A 14,604-nucleotide genomic window follows, 5' to 3' on the forward strand; every position below is an offset into this window, starting at 1 on the left:
CTAAGATTTGACATGGAGGTGTATTGTGAGGAGTTGTTTGGATTGTTGATTGAACCTAGTTGGGTTAAACCTCGGTTAGATCAACTTTATAGGGCCGGATTCCTTCGTCTGAAGCCTCAAAATAGGCTTTTAGTGATTTTTTTGAGTTTTTAAAAAGTTCATTTTTCAGTTTCTTTCGAGTTGGTAATTGTTATAGATTTAGAAAGTTGACATTTTGTGTCGTACTTATGTTTTTTAGATTCTTGGAAGTTTTGGTGATTTTTCGAATAGTTTTGAAAATTACCTAAAATGACAAATTTCAGATTTTGTAAAAATCTGCCAAATTAGGAAATTTTTAGATGGTGATTAAATTAAAGTTTTTTTTCCTTTGTAACAATAAAATGATTTGAAAATTAATAAAAAATAGTATTTTCATGTTTAATATTTTCTAAATTTTACCTTCTTAATGTTAATGACGATTGTTTAGTTCTATTTGATTACATCATCAAATATAATGATCATCAAGATTTGATGTTCACTAAAATCTACTAAGTTTGATACTAATAGACCTATAAGTCTCTTCAATGTTTAACTTCCTATGATAGGGAAACATGCAAGAAATGCACATGTAGCCTTAAGGAGAAGGTAGGAGACTCGCCTAAAGGCTTTGCCATTTTGTACCCCTTACCTACTCCTTCCGTTGTGCTACATGGAAATGGCTATTGTGGTTCCTAATTTTAAAATTGTAAGATAATAGTATATCCATCTCTTCGGGAAAATGGGGCGGAAAACGATGTGAACGGAGTTCTTGACGAAGTAGATTGTAATATAAAGTTCACATTTAACCCTTCAATTGAATGAGAAGGGAGATGGGTAGTGTTCGTAATTTACAGTTCACATTTAACACTTCAATTGAATGAGAAGGGAGATGGGTAGTGTGAGAAACGCTGCATTGGCTTTCATTGTTCCCTGGCCTTCTATTTTGTTTTACATTGTATTCCTAAAACTTTACGAGCCTTCTACTTCGGAGATCTGGAGATGGTGTTCGGCTCATCCCATTGCTCTTGTAAATGCGTTATTTTTCTTCAACGTGAATGTACTTTTTTGGGTCATCAGCTTACTGCAAAACAACACTTGGGTACTACCTTCTCTCCGATCATTCTTCAGTTCATCCCAGTATTTTATTTTGCAGTTTGAGAATGGTTTAATTTATTTTAAATAAATCACAATTGGAATTGCAGTTGATAGACTTGTACTGGACTGTATTGCCCGTGATGATGGCTCACTATTATTCTTCCCATCCGTACTCTCAAACAAATCTATGGAGATCAAGGATTGTGATTATTCTGACATGGGTGTGGAGCATTCGTCTTACACATAACTATTTCAGAAGAGAGGAATGGCAATGGGGCGCAAGAGAGGATTGGAGATTTGCTGACATGCGAAAGAAGTATCCCAACAACTGGTGGTGGATGTCCTTCTTTGCTGTATATGTATCTCAGCAGGTGCAATTTCCCTATTTTCTTGATGCTTCCCATATTGTACTCGCAACCATTTATTAGTTTGGAACTTTTATCAACATCCAGCTGTTCCACTGCTTGTATTACTGTGAAACAGATCGTTCAACTATTGGACCTGGATATAATTGGTTTTCATTTTTATTCTGTGTATATTGGCTATCAATCTTAGACGAATACTAAGTCCAGTTCAGGGATACTAAAAAGTCTAAAAAATTATCACATATAACACAAAGTTGAACTATTGTACCAGCGCAGTTTCTACCTGCATAATACCAGTCCAATAGATTATACAACTTCTCAATCAATAAAGCCATTAGAGAGATCTGGCGAGCAAAAAATAAAAAGCTTTTAGACAGTACCCTAGAAGAGGCCCCTGTGCCTAATTTAAAATTAAAACCTGAATGAACGGAAGAATTAGCATGTTACCCCTCCAAGTCATTTACAGAGTTGTTAGCAGCAGATTGAACATTGATACTGATTTCAGGATTCGAGGCACTGATGGAAACCTATGAGAACCATGTGCGACTGCAATTGAATCCTCATTTCCAAGTCTCCGAACTGTAACATTAATTTCAGGAGAATGAGCATCACTCACACTTTTTCCGCCTATTTTCTTGCCATCTGTCAGAATCTTGGATATGCACAACTGCAGCTGGCAGGACTGATATCAAAAGCATTGCCCTGAACTGAACTGTGTGAATTGTTTCTGTCAGTTTTAAAACTTGGACTCGCCATGGACTCGGCAAACCAAAAAATTGGACTCGGACTCTGACTCGGACTCGGCAAATTTTTTTTGTAGTTTTACAAGAAAACATAAAGAAATTAATGCATTTAGAGAACATAAGAGCCATAATTGAAACATTACACATGTCATATGATCTACAAACACTCAATATTTGAAATTTTATCATTCATACTCCTAGTTTCACACTTTAAAATCTAAGTTACCGGTTCTGGTTTGGATTCGGGTTCGGATTCGGGTATGGATTCGCGGATTCGCCCAAAAAAAAAAAATTTTGGGTACGGGTACGGGTTCGTCCGTACATATATATATATATATATATATTTTAATTTTTTTTAATATATATATATATATGTTCAAACTTCAAACATCAAAATTATATATGTTCACAGTTCAAACATACAAATATGAAACATCAAACATACAATGTAACTTTCCCATACAATGATACATAAATGATAACAGATAAATCATAAATCATAAATCCATAATTGCCAATGCCAATAAATATTCTGATATTGATATATCATAAATCATAAATGTAATATCATATTCATAATTTGCAAAAAAGATAATATTCAAGTTTCAAGTTTCAAAATGTGAAAATGTCATGACACAATAAAGTATAAAGTTAAACATTCAAATTCCAAGCCATCTATGGGATTTAAATTCCATATTCATCTTCATCTGAAGCATCCAACCCAAGCCCACGGTCATCAAGTGGTTCAAATTCAGCATCAATTGAACCAATATCAAATGGAATGCCACTCCCACTAGCTATGTCTCTCTCAAATTCCATAACTGCCTCGTCTATAGAGACTTGGCAAAGTTGTGCAACTGTAGCATCTAAATCAGCACACTCAGGGGCTAGATCCCAATTCCTTGTTACACCCTTACTATATTCAGGGTCCTTATGTGACAACAAACGAAGGTTGGAGTGTACGTAGACCAAATCCTCAGCTTTCTTTGCACCCAAACGATTACGTTTGACTGAGTGGATGAAGGAGTATGTACTCCAATTCCGCTCAGCTGAAGAAGAACTTGCAACCTGTTAAAAGTTAAAACATAATTAGAAATTTATAAATTCAAATAAAAAATAAAAAGATACATACTTGGGAGTTAAGTTTAATTGCAAGAGGCTGCAAGTAAATGGAGCCTTGACCATGTACATACCACCACTCATCAGCATCCATCCCATATCTAGCATTAAGAGCTACAACATCATGATTTTTTGCAGATACAAATTGGCCAAACTCCCTCATGACAATATTTCTTGTCTCCTCATCTTGATATATCTTTTTAAAGGCAGCCCTATAGCCAGAAGCAACCTCTGCATCTCTATATGGTGGCACCCTCCTTGGTGTTGCAAGCATCTCTGCACTATAAAATTTTGGCGTCAAAGCAAATGCTAAGAGATGTAAGGGGGTGGTCATCTTGTTCCAACGGTCAACAACAATTTTCTGCACAACTTTGAAAAATGTTTCTTTTGGGTCATTTTCTTTTCTATTTATTACTTCTTTTATTTTTTCCACCATGCAATCCATGCCATCATAAATCTCGCCCAAACATGGGCGATCAGTATCAGCATACCTGATCATGCTCATGATGGGCTCAGTGAAATTCAAAACATATTCCACATCATCCCATCATTTCTCACTAAGGATCAATGCTCTTACTTTTAGAGCTCTTTCTGTGTGGGACTGCTTCCATACACTTCACAAGCTGTTGATGACCATAGAACTCAAGGCGCCTCGCACCTTCAGAAGTCGTCTTAAGACGAGCGTGTGAGATGCAAATCGTGTTTCAGCAACCTAACATGACATAACAAAATACACAACATATATCAAATGCAAGTCTATAAAAAATACAAATTTAAAACTAAAAAATTAAAAAATAAAATTTAAAATTAGTAATTATAAATTACCTTCAACAACTCCAACTTGGAGAAGGTCCTAAAAATGGCTTGTGACATATGATGATTAGTCACAAACATTTGAATCTCCTCGCCCTCCGCATATAGTTTTTTCACCCAATCAATTTGTGTGCCAAGCTTTTGCATGATTAAATTGAGTGAGTGTACTGCGCATGGTGTCCAAAAGATGTGACCATATGTAGCCTCCACTATAGTCCCTGCTGCCCTACAATTTTTAGCATTGTCAGTTACAACTTGGACAACATTTTGAGGCCCCACCATGTCAATGCATTCTATCAAGATATTGGCAATGAAACTTGCATCTTTCACTTGCCCCTCACAATCCACTGCTTTCAAAAACATTGCCCCTTTAGGACACACTGCTATAATATTGATCAATGGCCTATTTTTACAATCTTTCCATCCATCAGAAACAATGGTCACACCTGTTTCCTGCCATGTATCTTTGATGACCTTCAACTGTGACTCTATGGATGCTTTCTCCTTTGCCAATAAGGTGGTTCTCACCTTTTCATACCCTGGACAAACATAATCAGAAGGTGTATTGCAAAGAGTATGCACCATGTCCCGAAAGTAAGGTGATCTAACAAGGTTGAAAGGAAGCCCATTGCCATAAAGGCAACGTCCAATTTTGGAATCTGCAATCTCTCTCAGTTCATTTTTGAAGGCAAAATCCAATGGGCCTCTTTTCCGTGAAGCCACAACATTCTGATTCTCTACTGCATCAACTGGTGGGTTTTGCATGAAAGGATGTGAACCAGCTGGTCTTGTGGAGCCAATGCTACTAGAAGGCCTCTTAGACATTGAGCTTGGATGGACAAGAGGATGATCAGTCTTTGCTTTGCTACTTCTCCTATCAGCTTCCTCTTGTTCTCTAATATATCCCAAAACTAGAGCTTTTGACAGCCCCTTGCCATCTGATCCCTTACAAAATTTTATTCCACGCCCAGGGATGAAACAAAGGTGGCCTTTCACTCGAAAGTATGAGCTGGTATACTCAGTGCCACAATGGTTGCATTGCCAAACAAAACCCCCACCACCAGACACTGGCTTGATCATTGTTGTATAATGCCAAAGTGGTGAATCTTGATCAATTTTAAAGGGGGTATTTTCATTTCGGACATTTGCAACTGAACTAGAGCTTGCACTTGCACTTCCAGTTCCAGCCATTATGTATGATTATATGAATAGTGCACCTAAAATGAAAAGAGAACGCACAACATTATTGAAAAAAATTATTAAAATTTTGGTATTATAACCCCATACTATGCATACAAAGTGTAAAAAAATATACAAGACTTCTTTAAAAAAAATTAAAAAAACTTTAAAAAACTTTTTAAAAAAATTTAAAAATTTGAAAAAAACTTGGAAAAATTCTTGAAAACTTGAAAAAAATTCAGATTCACTTACCTTTAATGGCTAAATCTTTCTTCTCCAGTGATTCCTATGCCTTTGATGCGTGTCTCACACCTTCGTAGTCGTCACCTTCGAAGAAAAATACAAAAACTAAGAAGCCTGATTGTAGAGAAAAAATCTTCAAAAATGAAAGTAGAATAGGTTGAATGCATGTTTTGATGCATGAAATGCATCATAGAGGGGCGGATTAGGGTTTAGATGTAAAAATAAGATTAAAAAAATTGTTTTTTTATTGTTTTTAATTGCTTGCTAACCCGTGGGCCCCGTTTTTGGGAACCCACGGGCTTGGGTTCACCCGAGTCCTCCTGGGTTCGCCCTGGGTCCCACTCGGGTCCTGCCCAGGCGGCTGGGTTCCCTGTGGGTCCTGCCATGCCCAGGCGGCTGGGCAGGACCCGGGTGGGACCCAGAGCGAACCAGGCTGGGACCAGGACCGGGCACGGACCAGGACCAGGACCCAGCCAAAATAGGGGAGAACCGGTATCTGAGTTTAAAATGTATATAGCAGCATAAGTTTATAAATGTTTACAAAATTACATATAATGATATGTCCAAATGTGAAAAACAACAATGAACAAACTAAAGAGAAGACTACATCTTCCTCTTTCCAGCTCTAGTGAAAACCAAGGGAGAGATAGAACTAGAGGGTCTAGTTCTAGGAGTCCGATGTGGGTTCTCCAGCTCGCCAAAATTAGGTTGAGGGTAGCACCACTTACTGGGGTCTTGTTGTGACGTTCTCACACATCGCCCCATTGCAAATGGGGACCCCCACTTTTTGCTTTCGAGGATTAGTTGTCTTAGCTTAGCTGTTAGAAGTTGTAGGGCCGTTTGCTAAGCCTTTCATTTGAAGAGGTGCACTTTCTCATATGGCTAGGCAATTGTAGACTCATTTCTCCCTCCTTAGATTGGAAAGAGGTTGAGTGATGTCAATTTGAGCGTAGTAGGTAAGGAAGGTCAGTTGCAGGTTGAATAGGCAAAATAAAAAATGCCTCCAGTATACGTGGTACTCTTTAGGGTATTTATCAGGCTGTCCTCACGATGAACTCTTCGGTTATCATCTCGAGGACTCCTCATTGCTTGAGGGCACTGTCGGCATCCTCTGGGTTTATTGGTATTTTCCCTGGAGGCCACTGTCGGCATCCTCGCTGAGGTCAGGACGGCGGTTCCAGTACGTCGCACCTTGTACAAGGCCTAGCTACCCGCTATGGCTTGACTGGATTTGACATTGCCTGAACTTTTAGCCTCTTCCCGGACTAGTCGTATTTTATAGTAGCTTCGCTAGTAGCTTCGCGTTGACCTCTACCACCTACAACGGCACTATAGTCGTTGAATCATATGAGAATCGGAGAACGGAAGAATCGAGAGAAGGAATTTTCAAATGGTAACCAAATTAGGGCTAGAGCATAATCGGGAGGCTTTTATCAGGATAGTTAAGTTTCTAGGTATAGTCATGTTTGTCGGGATCGTGCTTGGACTTATAGTGGAATTCTTTATCGGCTCGGGGTGGCCCTTTATAATAGGAGATGTCAGCCCGCCTTCCACCCCCGCAGGGGGTGAAGGCCTCACGAACTCACCAGAACCCTCACTGTTCTCCACTATAAAGTCCTCCTTCCTATACCAACTGATTGAACAGGCCTGCAACTGGGTTGCCAGCCTTCTCATCGCGATAGGTTCTATTTTATTACATTTATTTGATTCAGAGGGACCAATTGATGATTCTTTTGGGGAAGACGAGGAGGAAAATGATGCACCTGCAATTGGCACCAACCAGCCTGAGCAGCGGGCCATTGGCAACCACCAGGCAGAGCAGGCCATTGGCAACCAACAGCCAGAGCAGGCCATTACCAACCAACAGCCTGCACCCCCTCTCGAACACAGCGATCGCATACAAGTATTAAAAACATATGCGGAGGATGAGCGCGAGCGACGGGCAGCCACCGCTGCTTACGTAGAGGCTATCCGGGAGGCATTATATGGTACTCTTCCCCCAGAACCAATGCCATCGGAAGTACCCACAGGAGCATATGAAGGGATGTTTAGGATTCTCCAAGAACGGTGGGAAGCGCTCTACGGTGCGGATCCAGCTGAAGTGCGAGAACAGGTTGTCCGTCGTCTTAGAGAGGCGGCAACCCGAGAAGCCGTAGAGGCCCGGCCGGGGGTTCGATGGGAAAACCGGGATCGACCAGGGCTTTTTGCCTTACTTGACGAACCGGAATGGAGGCCTGACAAAGAAATCGAAATCGAGATTCCCGGGAGTTCCACCGCTATTCAACCCCGAGGTGGGAGTAGAGTAGAGTAATCCCTCCATCTTAATTAAATCTAGGTTACGTCATCTTGGACTATTCATCTTGATAGTATGGTATAGTAGAATGGAGGCGAAGCGCGCCTAAACCGATTTAGTTACTAAAGGCGACACAGCCCCCCCCATAAAACTCAATTGGCTCGTTTCCACCTTTTTGATGAGCGTACCATCCCTTAGCCAAACTACGTACCCTCCCTACCTGTCTGGAGTATAATATAATCGAAAAGGGTCCCTTTTTAGCCTCACCTCAATTCCTTCTTGGGGAGCCTGCTGATAAATATCCCCAAGAAGGAATTTTGGCGAAAATGGTCACCAGGAAAAAAGGGTAAGGAGGATCATCAACAGGTAAGGAGTGGTGCAAGAAAAAGCAACCCTCCCCTTAGCCATATATCCGATCCCGGACTACGTACCCTCCCTTATTAGCAAAACTGTATGAATGCACTTCAACTGGCCCATTATCCAATCGAAGTGCGGTTCTCAGGATCCCACTATTATAGATCCCTCCCGTTGCCATACCCTGGGATTTGTTTAGCCCTCTATTGGCATGAGCATGAGATGATGGTCATGACCAGATAGAGGGGTACCGGCTATTGGGACCTTATTTCCGGGGAGGTTGAGCCTGGAACCTTTCCTAGTTATAAGGGATTTTCTAGAGAGCCAATTCCAGTCAAGTCAGAGGGGCAGCTTAATCCCTTTTGTAAAAGGTCAAGTCATAGGGGTGTTGAAGCCCTTTTTAAAGGTGTGACGTACTATTTTCCGCACCCGTTGCCTTACGCGCTCATTGTTGATAAATAAATATCTCAGTATTGCAGCTGCATGAGTGGATCGCATACAAGTATAGTCATTTCATTCCTGAGACGGCGACCAACCCAGGATCACCATGACTTGTTGGAACAGCAGGACCATGACTTGTTGTTGGACCTTGCCTTGAAGTAGAGAGAGTCCGGCTATGTGGAGGACAGCCTGAGAATACCTCTAAAGAGTAGAGACGATATATGGAGGCTATGTGGAGTACAGCCTGAGAATAACTCTAAAGAGTACCACGTATACTGGAGGCATTTGTGGATGACAGCCTGAGAATTACTCTAAAGAGTACCACGTATACTGGAGGCATTTTTTCAAAGGATGAGCAAAGGAAGATGTATTTGCTCCTACAAGGGAGCAAAAGAAAACTTCATGTACTTAGTCAAATTCTCTCTCTAAGGCCTTTCCTAAAGCTCATTTGACATATCCACACACTAGGAAGGCAAAATCGTGAGGTTTGAACTAATGAAGCAAAGCCAGGTGAAAAGGATTGAATGGAGAGTCTTCCCTAAGGTCATGTACCTTGCTCCAAAATTGGAGCGAATTTCTCCAAGTTCATGTACCTTACTCATTAATTTGAGCGAATTTTCTATGAAACCTCATACCTTGCTAAGGACATAGACACCTGTACCTTGCTAAGGACATGAAACCTCGTACCTTGCTAAGGACATAGACCCCCGTACCTTGCTAAGAACACGAAACCCCCATACCTTGCTAAGGACATGTACCTTACTCATTAATTGGAGCGAATTTTCATCAAAGGACATGTACCTCACTCATAAATTAGAACGAATTTCTCCTTGAAGTTATGTACCTTGGCCACCAAATGGAGCGAAGTTTACCCAAATCGGTTACCTTGTCCAAGGTCAAGAGCGAAATTGGTGAAATCATGTACCTTGCTCCAAGATTGGGCTCCCTATTTTGAGCGAATTCCTCAAATTCAAAGCATTTTGGTGCCAAAACAGATTCAAAATTTTAATTGCAAAAGGAGAAGTGGAAATTGTAACAAGTCGGCCCTATTTGAAAAGCAATTTCAATTTTTATCTAATTTAAGACAAGTCGGCCTTATGGGAAAAGACATCTCTTTTACCCTAAGGCACCTATAAAGGAAGGGTCAAAACATTCATTTCAACCATCAATTCAAACATATTCTTCTCTACAAGTGCGAATTTGAGAGCAGACCTGAATTTGCCTGGCAAATAGACGAATTTGACCAGCAAGACAGCGAATTTCTTCAACAAGGCAGCGAATTTATCAGCATCATAAGCAAATTGAGGCAGCACAAATGCGAATTTCAGCAGGTCAGCAACAAGGCAGCGAATTTTATCAGCATATTGAGCAAATTTTATCAATGCAAGAGCAAAATCAATCAGCATTAAAGTGAATTTAGACATTGAAGGTGCAGATCCAGTCATCAAGGGGAGCGAATTTCACCATTAAGTAGCCCAGATTCATCATATAAGCAGCAAATTCATCTTCTATGCAGCAAACTCCCTTCAACTACAACAAGCTCATTGAATTATATTAGCTTCCGCTTGATCAGATTTAGTGAAAAATCACAAAATCAGAGTGAGAGATCAAGTCAAAATGGGAGTATGAAAAGGTTATAAATCATGTGTGTTTGATGCTCAATTGTTTGTTTTGCAGGACGTAAGGAAAGAAATCAGAGAGACCAGGTTGGAGGAGGATCGGAGCAAGTATCTCAAGGAGATAATTTCAACATCAAGTTCAAGATGCAAGAAAAATGCCTTAAAAGAACTTCATCAACAAACATCAAAGAAGAAAAGATTTCAAGGTATTCGAAGGCTCTCACCACATCATGATAGCATGAGAATATCACAGACTGTAAAGAAAGATCATTCAACTACCTCAAGGCCGTTGTACATAAAGAAAGATAACCCACATGATGGAAGAATGTTTGACAATCTTGAATTCCCTCTGGGAATCCAAGAATCAAAGTCAGAATATTGAAGAGCTACATTCAACCAGGTGCGCCCTTCATCAAGTATATCAAGAACAAGGAAGAATCAATCAAAATCATCACAAGGCCTACATCGAACATGATCGAGGGAGCAGATAGTTTCAGAAGAGTTAATCAAAGTCCGCTTCTCGTCATCCTTACACAGAGCAAACTGGATAATGTTGAGTATCAAGAGATATTGCTCAACACTCTTTCAAGATGAAGAATCTGATCAAGTTTACAAGTGCAGGATTAAGGTGGCATCCCAATCGCTACTCCAAAAATCAAAGAGGTCCACATCAACGCGTCTTGATTCAATGAACCAAGCTCACCCATGGATGCACAAACTCTAATGTACCTACCCTCGATATCTATTGGTCTACATTCACTGAAAGTAATTTTTTCATTGGTCGAATTGAGTTTGTTATAACAAACCCTAATTAGGGTTTTCATTGTAAAATCTCGGCCATTGATCTCAAATTGATCTGAGCCATTGAATTGTGTTGAGAGCATTATAAAAGACTCAAATCTATCATTTGTAAAGGTTAATAGTGAATGGAAGAGGATAGACAATAGGAAGTTAATAGAAGAATAGATAGATTAGAAGTTAGAAGTTAAATTAGAATAGAAGGAGGAATCGTTGTCAAGACTTGTAAATGAGATACTCTTTTCATTGAAGTTATGGTGAAATGTGTTATTTCAACAAGTCACATAGTTTCTACTTCTTATTTGTTTTCATGTTGATTAGATTGAATGGAAGAATTTGTTGAATGCATTTGTGTGGAATTTGTTTAGTCCATACCACTAGCCTCTTGCTGATTGTAAGTGTGCCTTGCGTGGTCAATTGGAATGATATGACCCTAACTTCAAATTGTTATGCGTTCGTTGTCTATCCATCAACTTGGATGATAATCAATGTTTGATGGTAATAATTTGAATATCTTTGAATTATCCTTAGAAGATTGCACTGAGCTTGTGTCAAATTGTTCAGGTTGATGGTGAGACCTTGCCCAGTAGGATTCCACCTAGTCATTTGTAAAATTCCCTACTAGGATGGACTGTAACAGATGTAATTGCCCAGTTTACATAGGAAATGTAACATGAACTTACTAGTTGTCTATGAATTTAATAATAACACACATGTAATTCCACTGTAAGATTTCTTACTGAATTGTATGCAAATAGATATATTTGTAACTTAACCAGTGCCTATTACAATATATGAGATTCCCATTTAACATAGCATTAATTATTCATCATACAACAGGGTATTTCATGATGCACCTGAATATGTGATGGCTGTTTGTGCCCAAACCTGTGCTTCAGACGTCTATTGTGAAGTATATTAGCAATGCAATGGCTATTTGATGAAGATTGCATGTTTTGGCTGCCGCTAATACCCCAAAGCATATGATGTATGTGCTTCTGCGTTAAACGTGGTATTTCCTCGGTCTATAGTTGCCTCGACATTCATTCTGAAGTGTTCATTTTCCCGCACGACGATTCTAGCCATCGTGTTCCTTTTGACAGTGCTGAACACCTTCCATGTGCAGATGGAAATACCCTCGATGTTCCAGCTATCGGGTTACCCGAACCCGCGTAGACGTTGTAGTGTATTCGGAATTGCAGAAGACGCAAAAGACCCAGCGACGTGTTGCCTCCCGTGACCCCAAGGCGTTAATATATGCCGTGGTTGGAATATTACACTGTCACGCACTTCAAGTGTAAACCAGAATGCACTGCGAATTCGCTCGGAAATAAACCAATGAATATTTCTCTTAGTTCGTATACCAATAGGCCAGCCCAAAAAACTGACGAAAGGTTACCAAATCACTGGGATGTGTGTTAACACATTCAGCCTCAGATTTATGCTTTCCTGAATTGTTTTAATCAAAAACTCCTCCCACTGCATCTCGGGTGTTGCCCATCCTTTTATTATCATCAATTAGTTGAGAATCCCATAATAGTTAGAATTAATTACGGTGTTAATCAAATACATGTAATTAAAAGACATTCTTATAAATATTAATTATTTATATAAATGAATGGGGTAATTTATATAAAATAATTAATATATTTTTATACTTTCGTTATTCATTTATTAGGGGACATGACAGTCTCCCCTGCCTCGTGTTGCTTGCCCTCAAGCAACTCCAAAACTCTTTCATTTTCCCAGGTGGCATCGTCCTGAGGCAAATTTTTCCATTTGATGAGATATTCTCTGATAGTTATGTTCCGCAGTTGCCTGTCCCGTGTTTCCAAAATTACTTCTGGTATCATTTCGAGCTTCCCTTCATCTTTCAAAGGAGGTAAATCTTTGGACACTGACACTTGCTGTCCTAGAGCTTTCTTGAGACAAGACACATGAAATACATTGTGTATCTTACTATCCACTGGTAAATCAAGTTCATAGGCAACTGTACCAACCTTCCGGATTACCTGATAGGGACCATAAAACCGAGGTTTTAATTTTTCAGACCCACTACGTTTGAGAGAAGATTGCCGATAAGGTTGCAACTTGAGAAATACCAAATCTCCCACTTCAAAATGGCGTTCAACTGGCTTTTTATTTGCATAGATTTTCTGTTGATTCTGAGCACATTGCAAATTATCCTTAAGAGCTGACAAAATGTCTTGGCTTTCTTGAAGCCAATCACGAGTATTAGGTACATTGCTCTATTCAAAAGCAAGGTCAAGAAAAGAGAGGACATCATAGCCATATAATGCTTTGAAAGGAAACATACCAATTGACATATGAAAGGTAGTATTATAACAATATTCACCCAAATATAACCAATGAACCCAAGCCTTTTGATGACTGGCTACATAGTTACGAAGATAACCTTCGATCCACTTATTCACTATTTCTGTATGAGCATCGGTTTGTGGATGATAGCTGGTGCTATGATTCAACTATGTACTTGTCAATCTGAAAAGCTCCCCCCCAAAATATGCTCAAAAATCTGCTATCTCTATCGCTGATTATAGTCTTTGGTAAACCATGTAAACGAAAAACCTCTCTGAAGAATAACTCTGCAATCTGAACGGCTATAAATTCTGTAGTGATAGAAAAGAAGTGTGCAAATTTAGTTAATCTATCAACCACAACAAAAATACAATCTTTACCTTGGGATTTCGGTAAACCTGTGATAAAATCCATTGATATACTTTCCCATTTCTGATCTGGTATAGGTAGTGGCTGTAATAACCCTGCAGGATAAGTTTGTTCTGCTTTATTTTGCTGGCAGGTGGTGCATTCTTTGACATAACGTAGGACATCGTTTTTTAATCCTTTCCAAGTGAACCTTTCCCTTACCTGACGATATGTTTTGAAGTATCCAGGATGCCCTGCTAGAGGAATATCATGCATAGATTGGAGAATTTTCTCTTTCAACTTTGATTCTGGAATTAAATAAATCCTGTCCTTGTAATAAATAATATCATTAACAACTTTATATTTATCATCTTGTATATTACCATCTAGCAAATCACATGCAAAATAATTCTTTGAATACTCTACCAGCAATAAAGATTTCCAATCAGCTGTTACTACAGATATTGCATTGATTTCAGGTCTTCTAGATAAAGCATCTGCAACAACATTATTCTTTCCCTTTACATATTCAATCTCAAAGTCATAAGCTTGAATCTTACTGATCTACTTCTGTTGCCTATCATTTAAATCTTTTTGTCCCAAGAAATACCTCAGATTGTTATGGTCAGTTTCTACTACAAATCTGCTACCAACCAAATATTGCCTAAATTTTGTCAGTGCGTGCATGATTGCCAACATTTCTTTATCATAGATAGAATACAATTTCTCAAGCTTATTAAGTTTCCCGCTTTCATAAACTATAGGATGTTTGTTTTGCATTAAAACTGCCCCTATTCCATCCCCAGAAGTATCACATTCCAACACAAAAGGCTGATTAAAATCTGGAAGAGCAAGTA

At 39.3% G+C, this 14,604-nt stretch overlaps 1 protein-coding gene across 1 annotated transcript in view; it reads left to right on the forward strand.

Annotated features, from left to right (window-relative positions):
• Nucleotides 1-737: 737 nt before the first annotated feature.
• Nucleotides 738-14,604, forward strand: part of LOC131047098 (uncharacterized protein C594.04c) — a 60,702-nt gene continuing 46,835 nt past the window's right edge. Inside the window, exons 1-2 of the mRNA XM_057980932.2 lie at nt 738-1,117; nt 1,221-1,484. Coding sequence (XP_057836915.2) covers nt 896-1,117; nt 1,221-1,484 — 486 coding nt within the window. The 5' untranslated portion in view covers nt 738-895. The remainder of the gene's footprint in view (nt 1,118-1,220; nt 1,485-14,604) is intronic.

The sequence above is a fragment of the Cryptomeria japonica genome, chromosome 11 (assembly GCF_030272615.1).
Source record: "Cryptomeria japonica chromosome 11, Sugi_1.0, whole genome shotgun sequence".
Lineage (NCBI taxonomy): Eukaryota > Viridiplantae > Streptophyta > Pinopsida > Cupressales > Cupressaceae > Cryptomeria > Cryptomeria japonica.